The sequence below is a fragment of the Sceloporus undulatus genome, chromosome 6, assembly GCF_019175285.1.
Source record: "Sceloporus undulatus isolate JIND9_A2432 ecotype Alabama chromosome 6, SceUnd_v1.1, whole genome shotgun sequence".
Classification (NCBI taxonomy): Eukaryota; Metazoa; Chordata; class Lepidosauria; order Squamata; family Phrynosomatidae; genus Sceloporus; species Sceloporus undulatus.
Genome location: NC_056527.1, coordinates 159,389,897 through 159,406,561, shown reverse-complemented (window position 1 = coordinate 159,406,561; position 16,665 = coordinate 159,389,897). Strand labels below are relative to the sequence as shown.

General features: G+C 39.0%; 1 protein-coding gene across 2 annotated transcripts in view; it reads left to right on the top strand.

Annotated features, from left to right (window-relative positions):
* The window catches only part of FBN1 (fibrillin 1), a 186,690-nt gene extending 172,571 nt beyond the window's left edge, over positions 1 to 14,119 (top strand). For both annotated transcript variants that reach the window (XM_042474932.1, XM_042474933.1), the window contains 5 exons: positions 1,697 to 1,825; positions 2,924 to 3,043; positions 7,000 to 7,231; positions 8,567 to 8,744; positions 12,845 to 14,119. In XM_042474932.1, coding sequence (XP_042330866.1) covers positions 1,697 to 1,825; positions 2,924 to 3,043; positions 7,000 to 7,231; positions 8,567 to 8,744; positions 12,845 to 13,234 — 1,049 coding nt within the window. In that variant the 3' untranslated portion in view covers positions 13,235 to 14,119. The remainder of the gene's footprint in view (positions 1 to 1,696; positions 1,826 to 2,923; positions 3,044 to 6,999; positions 7,232 to 8,566; positions 8,745 to 12,844) is intronic.
* Positions 14,120 to 16,665: the final 2,546 nt, after the last annotated feature.

Here is a 16,665-nt window from a genome sequence, read left to right as displayed (position 1 = left end):
TGCAGTTCTTCATATGTTTTTCTTAATAAATTAGTTTATGTTTGCAATATGTGCATGTCCAATAGGAGCTTTCCCTATCCAGTGATCTCTGGGTTTCATACTACAATTCTTATCAACCCTCCAGCTTGTTAATGATGAGGGATGATGGGTGTTACAATCAAAAATCTGGATGGAATGCTTTTTTATAGGCTATGTTGGGCTTAACCAACCAACATTAATTACTTGTTGAATGAGAAAACCCAATAGACTTGGACAGTCTAGTATTATCTCATCCTTGCAATCTTTAGTGGTTATGAATGGAAAATTCAGTAATTTGAATCTGGGAGTTGGTCCAAAATCAGATAAGGGATACATAACAATGTTTGTTGTACTTTAACTTTTCAACTTCACAATGAAAGCGTGAAAAGGTTGTGGGTGTTCTGTGTGTACAGGGATGGGATGTCTTTGGGTGAAGGGCCTCGTTGATAGCTGCAAAACCCTTTTAGGTTGTGTATAGATGGTTTTATGGGACCACCACATTCATATCCACCCACTCTCTTTATCAGTCTTTTACTTGGACACCGGGATTGTTAGGGATGAAGGAGAGAGGCTTTACTGTCACCCTCTTTCCAGCAATCTTGATCAAGATGGTTGTTTTCCAGCAACTATTTAGCAAAAGAGGGAGAGCTGTCTTGCTTGCAGGGACTGCCACACAGAGAGGCTTTAAGCTCGCTTTCATCAGCCACTTTGATCAAGAGGATAGTTTTCTTTGAAAAAACAGGCTTTCTTGCATGGATTTCAGAAGTAAGATTTAACTCTTCTCCCTTCTCAATAATCTTGTCACTAGTGGAAATGGAGTATCCTGGAATAGTGTGTGGCTGGCTTCACCATGTGACATTTTCTTGTGGATCCTACTTGAATAAAACACTAATGCTAAATACAGGTTGAGCACTCCTAATCTGGAAATCCAAAAACCTAAACCTTTTGCCATCAGCAATTCACTTCTGTCTTTGAAGTAACAGTTGCAGCAGGCCTGCTTGCTCTTTTCTCAGGTTCTCAGTCTCTCTCCAGACTCACATCTTACAAACAACACAAGTAGTGAGTGAATGAGACACAAGGCTGGAGACAAATGAATGAGCAGGAGTGCCACAAATACCATCTTGAAGGTGGAAGCAGATGACCGGCAGCAAAAGGATGTGAGATTGGAGAGACACCAAGAATCTGTCGAATGGTGGAAATCCAAGGATAGCGCTTGGTGTGAATCCACTCCTCCTACCATTTCACAGATCCTCATGTCTGTTTCCATCCTTGCATTTCTCTCCAGGCTCATAAATATAGTATAGGCACGTACTATACTACTTGTGTATTTTTTTTTTAAAAAAATCCCAACTCTGAAATGCTTCTGGTCCCTAGGATTTCAGATAAGGGATAGTCGTATCTGATTTATTTACATGCCTATTAAATATATTCCTTGCTGAAATCTATCCTGCTAAAATACTGTATACACTAACAGCACTGTTGAATTGATGCTATTGTAGTAAGCAGGCCTTTTTAGAAAAAGATTTTTAGAAACATGTATCATGTTTTCCATGCACTGAAAACACCAAACGAAAGAAACAGATATTTTCATGAGATCACTCTGTGTAGCTTTCATAGTCATCTTTAAAGTGAATAAAACTGAGCAAACCAGTTGACTTATCATATGTATTCCTTGCAGATAACAACGAATGTGCCTCTGACATCAATCTTTGTGGATCTAAGGGCATTTGTCAAAACACACCCGGAAGCTTCACTTGTGAATGTCAGCGTGGCTTTTCACTTGACCAGACTGGTGCCAGTTGTGAAGGTGCGTGTGTTGGACATATTTAAGTTGCTCTTGTTTTATTTGTTACTATGTGATGCATACATCCCTTGTAGATAGATACTACCTCAAATTTACAGTATCTTTGTCTCCTCTATTTTCTTCCAGCTGTACCAGTTCATAATTTCTCTCTTTAAAATTCATAGTGCCTTTTAGCTTGATGTAACCCAGTAAAAGAGAGATCCTTACATTTTCTCTCTTAGGTGTTAGTTTAAGTTTACATAGGCCCCATTCATACTATGGAAATAACCCTGTGTGATATTCATACTGGCTCCAAATGCACTTGATGCCGTTTGTGGGGAGGGGGAATGGAGAAGCCCTCTTAACCCGGTGGGTTTGTGACCAGGTCACTTACCACGTCTTTTGCAAAAGTCAGGAGTGATCCGGATCTTCGGTAGTATGAGTATGCAACCAAATCAATCCGGATCATGCAGGATCATTTCCAGAAATGGAGACACCTCCATTTTCAATCGATCCAAAGTGTTTGTGAATGTTGACTGGGGTTTAAAAGCTACGTACAGATTCAAACACGTAAACCGTAGTGGGAACGTTGATTCAGTATTGCATCACCGCAGAGATCCATATCTCCTCAGGACAAAAATGTAAGTGTGAATGAGACCATAGAATAGAATCACAGAGTTGGAAGAGACCTCAAGGGCCATCAAGTCCACCTCCCTACCATGCAGGAACACACAATCAACGCACCCTGACAGATGGCTATTCAGCCTCTCTTTAAAAACCTCCAAAGTTTTCCATTCAAGGGGCAACAGCATTTTACTTCTAAGTAGGATAATTAGAGGAAAGTTACTTATTTTGGCACAAGTATTTTTATGCAAATGGTTCAGATTCCTTTGGTTCCAGTTAAAAGTAGAATTTTAGGTAGCTATTCTGGGAGATCCTCTACAATTTAGATAGGGTAGGCTTAGTGTAGCCCAGAGTGCATCAATTTTTTGCCCTTGTTCCAGAACAGAAACATTTTCATGCTGTGCTTTACACCCATAGATATAAGGAATATTATGTGACAGATTATCCCTGTGACTGAAGAACTGATTCCAAAGATTCCGCCTATATTTTCTTTTGCAGATGTTGATGAGTGTGACGGAAATCATCGATGCCAGCATGGTTGCCAGAATATAATTGGAGGATACAGGTGCAGTTGTCCACAAGGATATCTCCAGCACTATCAGTGGAACCAATGTGTCGGCAAGTCTCTTCTCTCATTGTATGGTGTTATCAATAAGATTATATTTTGGACCTTGATTTAATTTAAAAAATCAGAGATATTTACTATAAACAGTCCAGTAAAAAGAAACAAGTCTTATGACTTGCCTAAAAAGTCAACAGCTTTATTTGACTGACAATGTTAATGCATAATAGCCTGTAGGTCAGTCAGTCTCTATATGTGATTTGTTGTCACTTGGGACTATATCTTTGCTGTCATAATAGAAAATATTCTAAGGGAAGAACCTTTTCAAATGGGCATAACCCAGTGCTTAAAATATTTCTGGCAGAGTGCATACAGAAAGGCATGATCTCACCTCAATATTATTTTCATCTGTAGTATATTTGTTTTAGTTGTTAGCTGCCCTCAAGTCAATGTCAACTCATGGTGACCCTGTGGATGAGCCATTTCCAAGCCTCCCTATTCTCCATTGCTCTGTTCAACAACAAGCCTGCCTTTGCACTTTCTTCCTTGACCTTACTAATTGTTCCAAGTCCATTATGTTTTTGTAATTTTTTTCCAAGTAACTTTCCCAACTCCATAATGTTCTCTGTTAGTAGTATGGTGTCATCTGCATATCTTAGATTATTGATGGTCCTTCCTCCTTTCTTTACTCCTCCTCCTTCTAAGTCTAAACCTGCTTTTCATATGATATTTTCTGCACCCAAATTAAACAAGTGGAGTGATAATATGCAGCCTTTCCTGAGTCCCTTGCCAATTGGGATCCATTCTATTTCTCCATATTAGGTTCTAACAGTTGCCTCTTGTCCTACAGATTTCTCATTAGGACTATCAAATGTAGGGTCACTCCCATGTCTAAGAACGTTCCATAGCTTTACATGATCTATGCAGTCAAAGGCTTTGCTATACTGTATTGTGTATCCAGTATAGAATTGACTGCCACCGTGGTAGTTACAGAAGTCAGATGTACACATCTTGTGGGTAATGTACAAGTGTACAGAGTTCTCTGTAAGATACAATTGAGAAGTGATCACTGTAACTGAACCCAATATTCATTTTAATAATACCTGGCAATGATTCTGCCAGTAATGATACAAATACCTGGACTGTTTGTTGTGCTGATATAACAGTGATCAACAGGTACATTAATATCTGCTGAAATAGCTTCTCTAGTGCTAGGTAGCAAATCCCTCATTTTTTCTTATCACATATACCCCCCCCTTTAACTTTAGTAACAGATTAATTGGTTGGCAGTTTGAGGGCCAAGTGCTGCAAAATGGGGTGAGCTCCTGTCACTAGTCCCAGCTTCTGCCAACCTAGCAGTTCGAAAGCATTCAAATACAAGTAGATAGATAGGTACCACTTTGGTGGGAAGGTAACAGGGTTCAGTGCAGTCATGCTGGCTACATGACCACCAGAGCAGTCCTTGGAAAATGCTGGCTCTTCAGCTTGTGAGCACTGCCCTAAACAGTCAGTTATGACTAGACATCCATGTCAAGGGACTACCTTTACCTTTGCCTATCAGATTAATCTGTTCAAATCAAAAGTGGTTTTGTTGTTTGACCAATTTTGGTGATCTGCTTCTTTGCAGTCTAGCCAATAGGGTTGCTCATGGAGAAAATTACTAAATACTTGAAATGTAGGACAGGAATGGTTAGTCCTTGTGTGTCCCCACATTCATGGAAAACCACTTTCTTATTTTCATTGTATTGCTGCAGTGCAGAGTGAATGTTCTCATATCATTTTTCATTAGGAAACCCATTTAGGGGTATTTCCAGGATCTCATTTAATTGGCTCATTTAAGCTGAAATTTTTGCTTGGAGATACATATAGTGACTCAGACTGTGAGAATCAGCCATGTGTTTGGCATTGTTTGCTTTCCAAAGCATATAAAAATGTCATTTCTCCTTCTCATTGTGCAACTCTAAGGGAGGTCTCTGGTTTTAATTATGCTTAAGAAAACTTGCTGACATTTTTACACAGTTCTCCGTTGGGAATGTAGATGTTTCAACTCTGACTGGGGAATTTACAATTACTCAAAAGTTGCTTTCATTTTGGAAAGACTGGATTAAAAGAGGGAAACATGATTTCAATTAAAATTTTAATTTGCCCTTTTCAAGCTTGCCTGGTTTTGTAATCATTGAGAAAAAGGGGCCCAATCCTTCTGTTCCTCAAATTCAACCTGGAGTTTCAAAGGTGATAAAGTCAGACCAGTGAACGGAAAGGTGCAGCTAGGGCTGTATGGAGGGGGACTGAAATCCAAATCCCTCCCAAATGACCACCCAGCAAGCAATAGAACATGATGGCAAAAGCAAACAGGCTTGTTGTCATTGCATAAGCTAATAATGTGGACGTGCTATATCTGCTTTAAAAGCATGTTACTTAGGGGACATTGGGCAACCATTGGGCAAGATTTTTCCATATCCTTGCTCAATCATTAATCAGAATGGAGACTACAGTCATGAAATCAGAAGACTAGGACTTAGAAGGGCAACTATGAAGGAACAGTGCAAAGACAAATCACTGAGTACTAAAGCTAAGGTTCTCCATGCCATCATATTTCCCATTTCTGTGTATGATTGTGAAAGCTGGACAGTGAAGAAAACAGATAGGAAGAGAGTCAACTCATCTGAGAAATGGTATGGATTGCTAAAAAGACAAATACATGGTTCCTAGAGCAAATCAAGCCTGAACTTTCCTTAGAAGCCATAATGACTAATTTGAGGCTGTCATACTTTGGCCATGCCATGAGAAGACATCACTCACTAAAAAAAAAAAAGACAATAATGCTTACTAAGATAGAAATCAGTAGGAAAAGAGGAAGACCACATTCTAGATGTATAGACTCAGTCAAGGGAGCCTATGAGTTTGCAAGACCTGGGCAGGGAGGTTGAAGACAGGGTGACTTGACGGTCTCTCATTCATAATTTGAGGCCATAGGTTGAGGTCAGCTTGATGGCAGTTAACAACAACAGCAATAACAGCATTTGACATAGAATCATAGAGTTGGAAGAGACCACAAGGGCTATCCAGTCCAACCCCATTCTGCCATGCAGGAACTCTCAATCAAAACATCCCTGACAGATGGCCATCAGCCTCTGTTTAAAGACCTTCAAGGAAGGAGACTCCACCACTCTCCAAGGGAGCATGATCCACTGTTGAACAGCCCTTACTGTCAGTTCCTCCTAATGTTGAGGTGGAATCTCTTTTCCTGGAGCTTGCATCCATTGTTCTGGGTCCTGTTCTCTGGAGCAGCAGAAAACACACTTGCTCCATCCTCAATAGGACATCCCATGTACATGGCTGCAGATACAATTTTTAATAAGTTTTTACACTAATAAGTGTAAAACTGTATTTCTTTAACACTCAAAATTATCTTGTCAACATCCACTTAAGAAGGTTTTGTGCATAACGGATGAAAAGTAAACAAGAATCATGCTTTGCAAATCACTATAAGCATTGAGTGAAATTTCATTAATTTCATACAGTAAACCAAATGTAAAAGTGTGGTCTGCTCTGTTGGGATTATTGCAAATAGTGGTGTGCTTTCCTTGAATTTGTATAGAATAAAAATGGCAAATTTTGATCCAAGCTTAGATGTAGGCATAAATCCCAACTAGAATAAACCTACTGAATAAATCTTTAATGAATCAACTCTTACTCAGATATGATTGATTTAATAGCCTATGCTAATTGAAGTTACCGATAGGATTCAGTTCATAGTTTTCAACTGTGAGCTCTACTAGTAAGAAAGTTTGGTTCTGTCAATCTGCTGTGAAGGGCCTGAGTTGTATTACAGGTCCCAGTTACAGAAGACACAGTCACTCAATACAATTTAAGCATTGACTTATCAGTTGTACTGTGGGTAGGACTAAAATAGGATTCAGGTCATAATCTTCTGTCAGATATGTGATGTGCCAATTACTGCAAAGGGTCAATAAATGTGAGTGTCAAATCTGTTTTACTTTTATTTCAGATGAAAATGAATGTCTCAGTGCCCATATTTGTGGTGGAGCATCTTGCCACAACACTTTGGGAAGCTACAAATGCATGTGCCCTACTGGATATCACTATGAGCAGTTCAGTGGAGCATGCCAAGATGTCAATGAGTGTGGTTCTTCACAAGCACCATGCAGTTATGGGTGTTCAAACACAGAAGGTGGTTATGTCTGTGGATGCCCACCGGGGTATTTCCGAATAGGACAAGGGTAAGAGTTCATGCATGTCTGGTCTTTAATTGAAATGTGCAGTTCATAAGTATAGAAAATATCTAGTTAGTCTTCTCTGTGTAGAATCTGCAGGTAAATAGAATAAGGAAAGAATGTTTGAGCTGTAAAGACTCCCACACTTCTATGACTGTTATGACCCATAGCAATTGTTGTTGTTGTTGTTGTTGTTGTTGTTATTATTATTATTATTATTATTATTATTATGAAGTACAGTTAGGAGATGACATAAAGAATTTGCATAGTATATATTGGTTCATTCATGCGCTGGCATGATTTGTACTGGAAGCTGTGGCAACCATACATGCTTAGCCTTGATCCAGGCCACCGCTGTGGTTTTGAACTAGTTTGGCCAAAGGAGTGGTATTGGGTGTGGTTCTTTGGAGAAGATGCAGGTTGGCACAGTTTCCCTCCACATTCGGGCCATGCGTCATCTAAACACATCTAAACAAATGCAGCCCCTTGTCCTCTGTCTAGCTAGAACTTTTATTTAGCAGCATAGACATTGGGAGAATGGTGAAGGGGGACTATAGAAGCATGTATACTTGGTATCAAGTTGCAGCAGAGGGTTTGCTGTAAGTAGTGCAATAAACCTTCAGCTGGGAAAGACTGGGATTCTACTTTAGTGGATCCTGTGTGTACCTGCCTATAATGGGCAAAGAAAGTGGTGCCTGCCTCCAAAGTTCTTTGCTGGGCATGTGTGAGCAATAAAACAGAGAGAAAAGGTGAAAGTAGATAATCCTGCTTCATCGCTTACCCCACCATATTCAAAAACATATCTAGAAGTTTGACCACTGAAATGGAAATTTAGAAATCATCTCCTGAATATGTTCTGGAAGAAGCCTTCAAGTGCTCTGAAGACATTTCTTCATTTTGGGGAAGGGAGGTTATCCAAGGTTTACCTGACCTGGTTTTTCATTTCATGTTGTTAGATTTGGATGTTGAACTGCTCTTCTTCTTTTGAGGTGCAGCAACTATCCCCATTCTTATTTCTTCCTGTGGTACTCATATTCTATTAAAGAAGTAATGCCAGTAACCCATCTACTCTGTTAACTGAGGCATACCTGTATTGTAACTTCCTGATTGATAGCATTCAAATTATTATTCTTCACTGTCTCTCTTGATCAAAATATCACTGAGTTCCTACTAAATAAACTGGTATAATTTGTGTAAAGCCACAATAGTTTGGTAAACGAATGCAAAGATTGTGTAGCTGCTCTGTTTAAATTGGAGCTGTAATGAATCTGGTTTTGATGTTATTACAACTGGTACAGAGAATGCTTTGGCTGATTTTCTTCTGTCTTTTCCTTTCCTTAGGCATTGTGTTTCTGGCATGGGACTGGGGAAGGGTCATGGCCAAGACTTAGCAGTCAGTGGTGAAGTCGATGACAATTCACTTTCTCCAGAAGCTTGCTATGACTGTAAAATCAATGGCTATCCTAAGCGGGGTAGGAAACGACGAAGCGCAAATGAAACAGATGCACTTGATGCAGAGGTAACTTGCTAATTAATCTTCTTGGGATGGGTGAAGGTTATGTAACTCCCTAGGAGTCTTTATTATTTTACTTCTTTATCTGTGAGGTAGCTTTTAAACTGCTATTAAAGTTGGAAAGTAAGTCTTTTGGCATTACTTATTGTCCAACACCATCTCTGGCTCATTGCTGCCTTGCCATCAAATCATTGTTACAGGCACACTTTGTCATTGATAGGGACAAGAGTCCAAATGTACTTCGGTAGCATTAGTCCTCAGGTGTGATAAGTTCTTCCCATGGCAGTTCTGGTATTGCGCAGTCACATGGTGTCAGTGTCTCCTTCTCTTCTCCATCCCCATCTCCCCTCACTATTCCCAAGCATGCTTATTTTCCATTTTTAAATTATTCTTTTATTTAAAGATTGTATTAGCATACCTCTGGAATTGCGGTTTAAAGAAACCCAAATCTGAAAGGCATGTTGCCTAGGGCATAGGGCTAAAAGGTGGAGTTAGGGAGGAGGACAGAAGACAGTCATGCTATTGAAGAGGTGTGCAAGACAGAATGCTCCCCAAACCAGTTCCTTTTACTAGTCCAGTCATTGCAAGAATAGGGCTTGTGTGATAAATGCCAAAGATACCGTAGCTTGCTTTTATTGTTTAAGATTCAGATGTTTATTATTTCTTTTGAATGTTCCCTCATAATGTGAGTCCAGAATGCACTTTATTAGGGAAGTTCATTGAAAACTTCTTACATCCCTACATAACAAATGACAGTTCTGTGTCATGTCCCCCAGTGATAGGTAAGTGTGGAACACATTGATGTAATGTGATTGCATTCTCTCGCCTTAGTCCACATAACTGGATACTGTTGTGAACCTTGGGAAGAGGAGAAGTTGAAGAATGGTTGCCATTTCAGGGCATTCTTGTTTACTGTCAAGTCGACTTCACTTTTAGTGAGCATTAAAGCTAGAGTTGCTGGTATCAACCCCTATTTGACTTACATCTGGTTCAGCACTAAAACTAAGATATTCCAGAAACTCCTTTATAATAAGTCAAACTATTTGACTATAGAGATTACCCTGTAGTATGTAGAGCAGATGACACATGTTTGGTGTTCATATGACCCCAAGATTCATGTTTATACAGGTGCGACTTAAGCTTTTACTAAAGTGTGGCCATTTGTAGGCAGAAATCTAGTTCCTCTGATACATGGAGCTTGGGGAATTTTGCTGTAGTCTGCGAAAGCTTATGCCACACAAAACCAATATGCCTTTAAGCGGTGGCTCTCAGAAATAGTTGGAGGAAGGATGTGTGTGAAAATGAAGCTCAGATGCTGTGGCAGCTGCCTTTATGAAGTTGTTGCCAGTTGTTCAGAAGGGTCGACTTTCAGTGGTTTTCACTTATGTGCTCATTTCCTGTGCCATGTCAGCACTAAAACTTGGGGTGCCCACCCAGTTTTGAAGAAAGAAAAATTGATTGTAATATAAATTAACATCTAAATCACAAGCTATTGGGGTTATTTTTTAAAGACCACAGTTTGCCATGAGCTGTACAACTGAATTGCTTCTACCTCTGAAAGAGTTAACAGTTCCCTCTACAAAATTCATTTTATCTGGAAGTCAAGTCCAAATATGTAGTGATTCCAGTACATATGATTGCTTCAATATTTGTTAATATTTGATTAGATACTCTTCTCCATACCCTGTAATTTGGTATTGAACACAAAGATGTCCATATAATTCAGATTGGTGTGCTTTGTGTATCTTTCATATGCCTAGCCCAGAAACTCTGTTAAGCTTGAAATTACCACAAAATAATTTAAAAGAGAAGCTATGTTCAGCTGGAAAGTAAAAGATAAGATATACTTTGACACATTATTCCCTTTCCCCTCCAGTGCCTTATTTTGCCAAATGAGAATAATTAAATATCCCTTGACACCTTTTTTGTTGCAGAATAAAGTAATTCGTCAATGTTCAGAGTTTCTCATGTGGACGTTTTTTATTAACTGCATCCACTCTTTAAACAAAATAATCAGATATAAAACGTAGTGGTACTTTAGATAATCAATTATAAACGTTAGTGGTATTTCAGACTGATTTCTATCCTGGATATCAAGCAAAAATAACCCCCCTCTGAAAGGACGGTGTGCTTCTCTTGCAGTTTTACCACAAATGGTAAAGCTGGTATTTTTAAATTGCATTTCAATAAGAATAACATATTTTGTGAGTCACCTTTTGTTCTGACCAAAATTCTCTCTGCCTTGTTTTCGGTTAACAGGAGCAAAGAATTAGAAAGTATGAAAAGAATAGCAATTTTTAAAAGCTAGCTTTGTCAGTTAATGCATAACATTAGTATCATTGTTTGGATGTTGTAGGATTTGCTATACGGCCAACACAGCTACCCCTAGATGTTTTTTTGCAGAACATTAGAGTTAGGATGTAACATGTTTTTAATAAGTTATTTTGGCAGCAGATTACTTTTTGTTACAGTGCGCCCTTTCCTTACGCAGGGGATCCATTCCGGACACACACACACACACCCCGGTTAAGGGGAAAAAACGTGTATGCTTGAGCCCCATTAGAAGTAATGGGACTTGTGCCTGTGGAGTGGCACAAGGCACACGCCACAGGCACGCACCCCATTGCTTCTTCCTGGCGTGTATAACACGGGCGCCTGTGTCGAATGCGGGCGCACTGTACTTTGTAGCCAATGGTGCAATACATTACTTTCAGAACAGAATGTAACAGGTTTCTGCCTGTTATTCATTACTGTATGTGTTCTGATTCAATTTGAGCAATGCAGGGGTGGGGAAGGTCATTTGTCTGGCTGCCTTTTGTGAGATGTTGTACAACTGACAAGGAGCAAAAGAATGAGAAGGGGAGGTACCAAGGAGAGAGGGGAAGGGAAAGGACATATTGAAAACATAAGCTGTACTAGTAACTTAAGTTAGCTGGGAATTTTGAAAATACTTTTTAAAAGTGGCATTGCCTATTCTGCTATTCTGTTTTGCTCCAATGAGAGAGACTGCTGCTTGCCAGCACTGCCACCAGAAAAACTAAGTCAGTGTGGCTGCATGGAGGCTGGCTTGTTGGGTTTTCGTAGTAATGAATAAAGTAACAGGTTCCTTTTAAAAGTAATATTCCAAGCTCTGTTTAAACCTGGTAAATGAATCAACATTTATAGAACATCATGATGTAATAGTCATTTATTTGCCACCACCTGCCAAGATGCACCAGATGTATGTATGTCAGTTTAACAGTCCTAAAACTTGGCTTGTTGTTGTGTGCCTTCATGTCATTTCTGACTTAGGCAAACCTAACACCGAGTTTTTGGGGGCTGAGGGTTGTGACCTGCTCAAGGTCACCCAGTGGGTTTCCATGGCCAAGCATGGAATCAAACCCTGATCTCCAGAGTGGCTGACCAACACTCAAACCACTACACCATGCTGGCTTTCTTACCCCAATCTTAATTTTTCATTCTGAAGACTAAGGATATCTAATACAGTTGGCCCTCTGTATCCAAGGATTCTGCATTGATGGATTCAACTATCCACAGCTTGAACATATTTTTTAAAAATCTTGATTTTGCCATTTTATATAATGGGCACAATTTTACTACACCATTGGATATAATGGGACTGAAGCATCCACAGATTTTTGGTATCCATGAAGGGTCCTGGAACCAAAGCCCAGCAGATACCAAGGGTCTACTATATGTCTAAAAGCCATGGCTTTAAACCAGAAATGTTAACTTTCAGGTCACCCTGCCAATGTGCAATCCTTCTTTCTTTCTTTCTTTCTTTCTTTCTTTCTTTCTGTGGGCAACTGTTTAATGTATATGTTGTTGTCCTTAGGTATGTGTGCAAAGAAGGAAAATACTTATTGCTTGTTCAGAAATAGTGTGCTTTGTTCAGAAACCTCTGTATAAAATTTTCAATTGGTCCTACAAACGTTAGAGCCAACAAAAGGATGCCAAATCCCTAAATTAATAATGTTCATGCTATGTAAATATTCGGAGTACCTGTATATTTTAGGCATCCCTGTGTCAATACTTGAAGTGATGATTATACTAATTAATTAAAACAGCAAGAAGGGAGAGATTGAACTTTGTTGTTTCTTTTACAGGATCAGCCTGAGATGGAGGCAGCCGTTAACCTTGCCAGCTGGGATATTGAAAAGCCAGCTACCCTTTCTTTCAACATCTCTGATATTAATAACAAAGATCGTATCTTGAAACTGATCCCTGCTCTCACAACACTGACAAATCACAACCGATATTTAATAGACCATGGGAATGAAGGAGGTTTCTTTCGGATTAACCAGAGAGAAGGAGTAAGCTTCCTTCACTTAACAAAGAAGAAGCCAGTGCCTGGAACATACTCATTACAGATCAGTAGTATTCCACTTTATAAAAAGAAGGAACTCAACCAGCTTGAAGATAAGCATGACAAAGACTACCTCAGTGGTGAGCTAGGAGACAACCTGAAAATGAAAATTGAAATTTTGCTTCATTAATCCACCAACCAGAGACCGATAATTAAAACCAAAGATAGCTAGGCAAGACTTGAATGTTTTATTTCCCAATAAGGTTCTCCATATCACAGGTACAATCCTTCATGAATGCATTTGAACACGTGAGCACTATTCCATTTCGACATAAGCAAGGTACAAGAAGAAATCTGTAGCTCACAGCAACCACTTTCTCAGGCTTCTTGGAAAATGTATACTTTGATATGCTGAACCTTGAATAGCAGGACTGCTGTTGGAGGTTGGCCACAGATGTCAAAAAGCTATCAGCAGGGATTCAAGAACACAAGTTCCATCAATGGATTCTTCTGTTTGTAAAACCAATCTTAAAAATCTGCTTCTTCAACTACATCTTACTAGGTCAGCCGTTTATGATATCCTTTTGGTGCTAGAAAAAAAATGTCCATTTAGATTTTATAAATGCACTGTAATATGTACATGACTTAGAAGCCAAAGAAATTGCAATTACTCAGTCTAAATGCATCAATCAACCAAAGTTTAGCTCAGTAGTTTATTTCAGTTATACCTATAATACAGTACATGTAAATTAAAGTGTGTGTATACTGTAACCAAGCTATTTTTATCCATGAAGCATTTGTAAACTAGATTAATAACACCTTCCATGCGAGGGTTTATAATGGTGCTTATAAGAACAACTACTTAACTGTATACACAAATCTGGTGATGAAATTTCTGTGACAATCAAAATGCACTGAGGTCAGTGGGGATCATGAAACATTCTCAAAATTCACATGACACAGTGCAAGCTGCAGTTACACCATGACAATGTAACACATGTCAAAGAGTGCCTACCATGATTCATATCAAAAAGGGTTCAATGTCAAATGTCACAATAAAACAGTTCTTTTTTTAGTTCATTTTGTGGCTTCCTGTTTTTGCTAAAATTGCACCAAAGCAGTACAGAGAGGTTTCATGCAGATCTGGTTTAGGAGCAGAATGGGCAAAAAAATGTTTGCAAAAACTCCTTATAATCTCATGCAATACACCTGGAAATCTTAATATTCATGAGACTAACTGTGACATTTCATTGCTGTATTCTGTCTGATTGCAAAATTTGTTTATTCTGCCATGCTTGCAACACACAAAATTCTCAGCAATCGTTGCTTGTTGCTTCTCCATCTTCCTAGGAAGCAGTTTTCAGCACATCTGAAAAAGTGAGTTCCACGAATTGAAATGTATTATGTATGAGTCAACCAAGCTCTTGTGGTCTCTTCCAACCCTACAGTTCTATGATTCTATGAAGACATGAAAATTTACATTGATAACAAGCATGTAGTATGTTAAGGTTTAGCTGGCATGACTGTGTTTTGAAACTGATACGTTTAAGTTTTGTGCCTGGAGGACCAGTTGCCTTCCATGTTTCTTTTCTTCAAGGTTCTTTACTTAATGATAAACCTTTTCACAATATGTAAATAGAGCTTGCCAACTTTGGTTATGCTTACTATAATAATCTCCATCAATAGCACATGATACTTTGTCCATTTCAGATGCTTCTATCATTTTGCATAGCCAATTGTCCATAGAAGGTATTTCAGCCGTTTCCAAAGTTTGCGCCAGCAAAGTTCTTGCAATCGAAATCATGTATAAAATTATTTTCCAAAATTTGTTTCTATCAATGATTTGTATACCTTGTAACATATTTAAAAGATACAATTCAGGTATAAGCTCAAAAGATATCTCCAATATGTTACAGATTGTAATATGGAGTGTTTTCCAAAAAAATTTCCACCACACATGAAATCAGGAGCCATAGCTTTTCTGATACTTCCAACATATAAGGTTGCAGTTTTTATAGATTTTTGCCAGCCTGGCTGGTGTCAGATGCCATTTTTGTCTCCATTTTGAAGACGTTTTCCCTCATATTCTGGTTTTTAGTAAATCTATATGTGGATATGCATAGATATAGGATGGGAGACACCTGTCTGAATGAAGACTACATGTGAAAGGGATCTAAGAGTCCAAGTAGACCACAAGTTGAACATAAGTCAACAGTGCAATGTGGCAGCTAACAAGGCCAATGCGATTTTAGGCTGCATCAATAGAAGTATAGTGTCTAGATTAAGGGAAGTAATAGTGCCGCTGTATTCTCCTTTGGTCAGGCCCCACCTGGTATATTGTGTCCATTTCTGGGTACCACAATTTAAAAAGGATGTGGAGAAACTGGAGCGTGTCCAGAGGAGGGCGACTAAAATGGTGAAGAGTCTGGAAACCGTAAAGCCCTATGAGGAACAACTTAGGGAGCTGGGGATGTTTAGCCTGGAGAAGAGAAGGCTAAGAGGTGATATGATAGCCCTGTTTCAATATTTGAAGGGATGTCATATTGAGGAGGGAGAAAGCTTGTTTTCTGCTGCTGCAGAGAACAAGACAATGGAGCAATGGATGCAAGCTCCAGGAACAGAGATTCCAGCTCAACATTAGGAGGAACTTCCTGACATTAAGGGCTGTTCGACAGTGGAACAAACTCCCTTGGAGTGTAGTGGAGTCTCCTTCCTTGGAGGTCTTTAAGCAGAGGCTGGATGGCCATCTGTCAGGGATGCTTTGATTGAGAGTTCCTGCATGACAGAATGGGGTTGGACTGGATGGCCCTTGCGGTCTCTTCCAACTCTATGATTCTATGATTGTCTAGCTTGAATCCAATTGTCTATATGAATTTCTCTCCTGATGTCCTTGGCCCATCTGCTCATATGGTCTTTCACTATTTCTTCTTCTAGTTCTCTTTCTAAAAGGGCTCTGTATAATTTAGAAATTAGTTTTGGTTTGTCAGATAGTATTATTGTGTCAATCTCATTTTTTTTAATGCCTTGTTTTTTTCTGGTCAAGCTTAAATACGTCCAATTTATCCTCTGGTCTATACTTTGTATAGCGTTTGGATCTTTTAGTTCTACTGTAACCTCACCTGATACTTGTTTTATAATGTTGTCCTATCTCAGCCAGTCTTTGGTTGATTTATACCTGCCTAACAGGGCTTCCTGCGGGGACATCCATCCCAGAATCCCACAATATTTTTGAATAATTGTTATTTCCATGATTTCTTTATCTATGACCATCTGTCTTTACAATATCATTAATGGGTCCCAGATGTCGTTCCTTTCTATAATTGTCTTATCTTTCAAATCCATCACCAGTTTGTCCATTTCCGTTACATCAAATGACCTCAACACCAATCACCTATAGAGGGAATTTCTGAATTTTTCTACTGTTACCATGTACAAAATTGTTTTCAAATGTTTTCTATTTTCTTTTTTATCTATTATAGTCAATATAATAGAAAATCAATTCTTTTGAGATGTGGTGCTGGAGAAGAGTGCTGAGGATTCTGTGGACAGCAGAAAAGACAAACAAATGGCTCAAGCCAGAAATCTCCCTGGAAGCCAAGATGATGAAACTGAGGCTGTCGT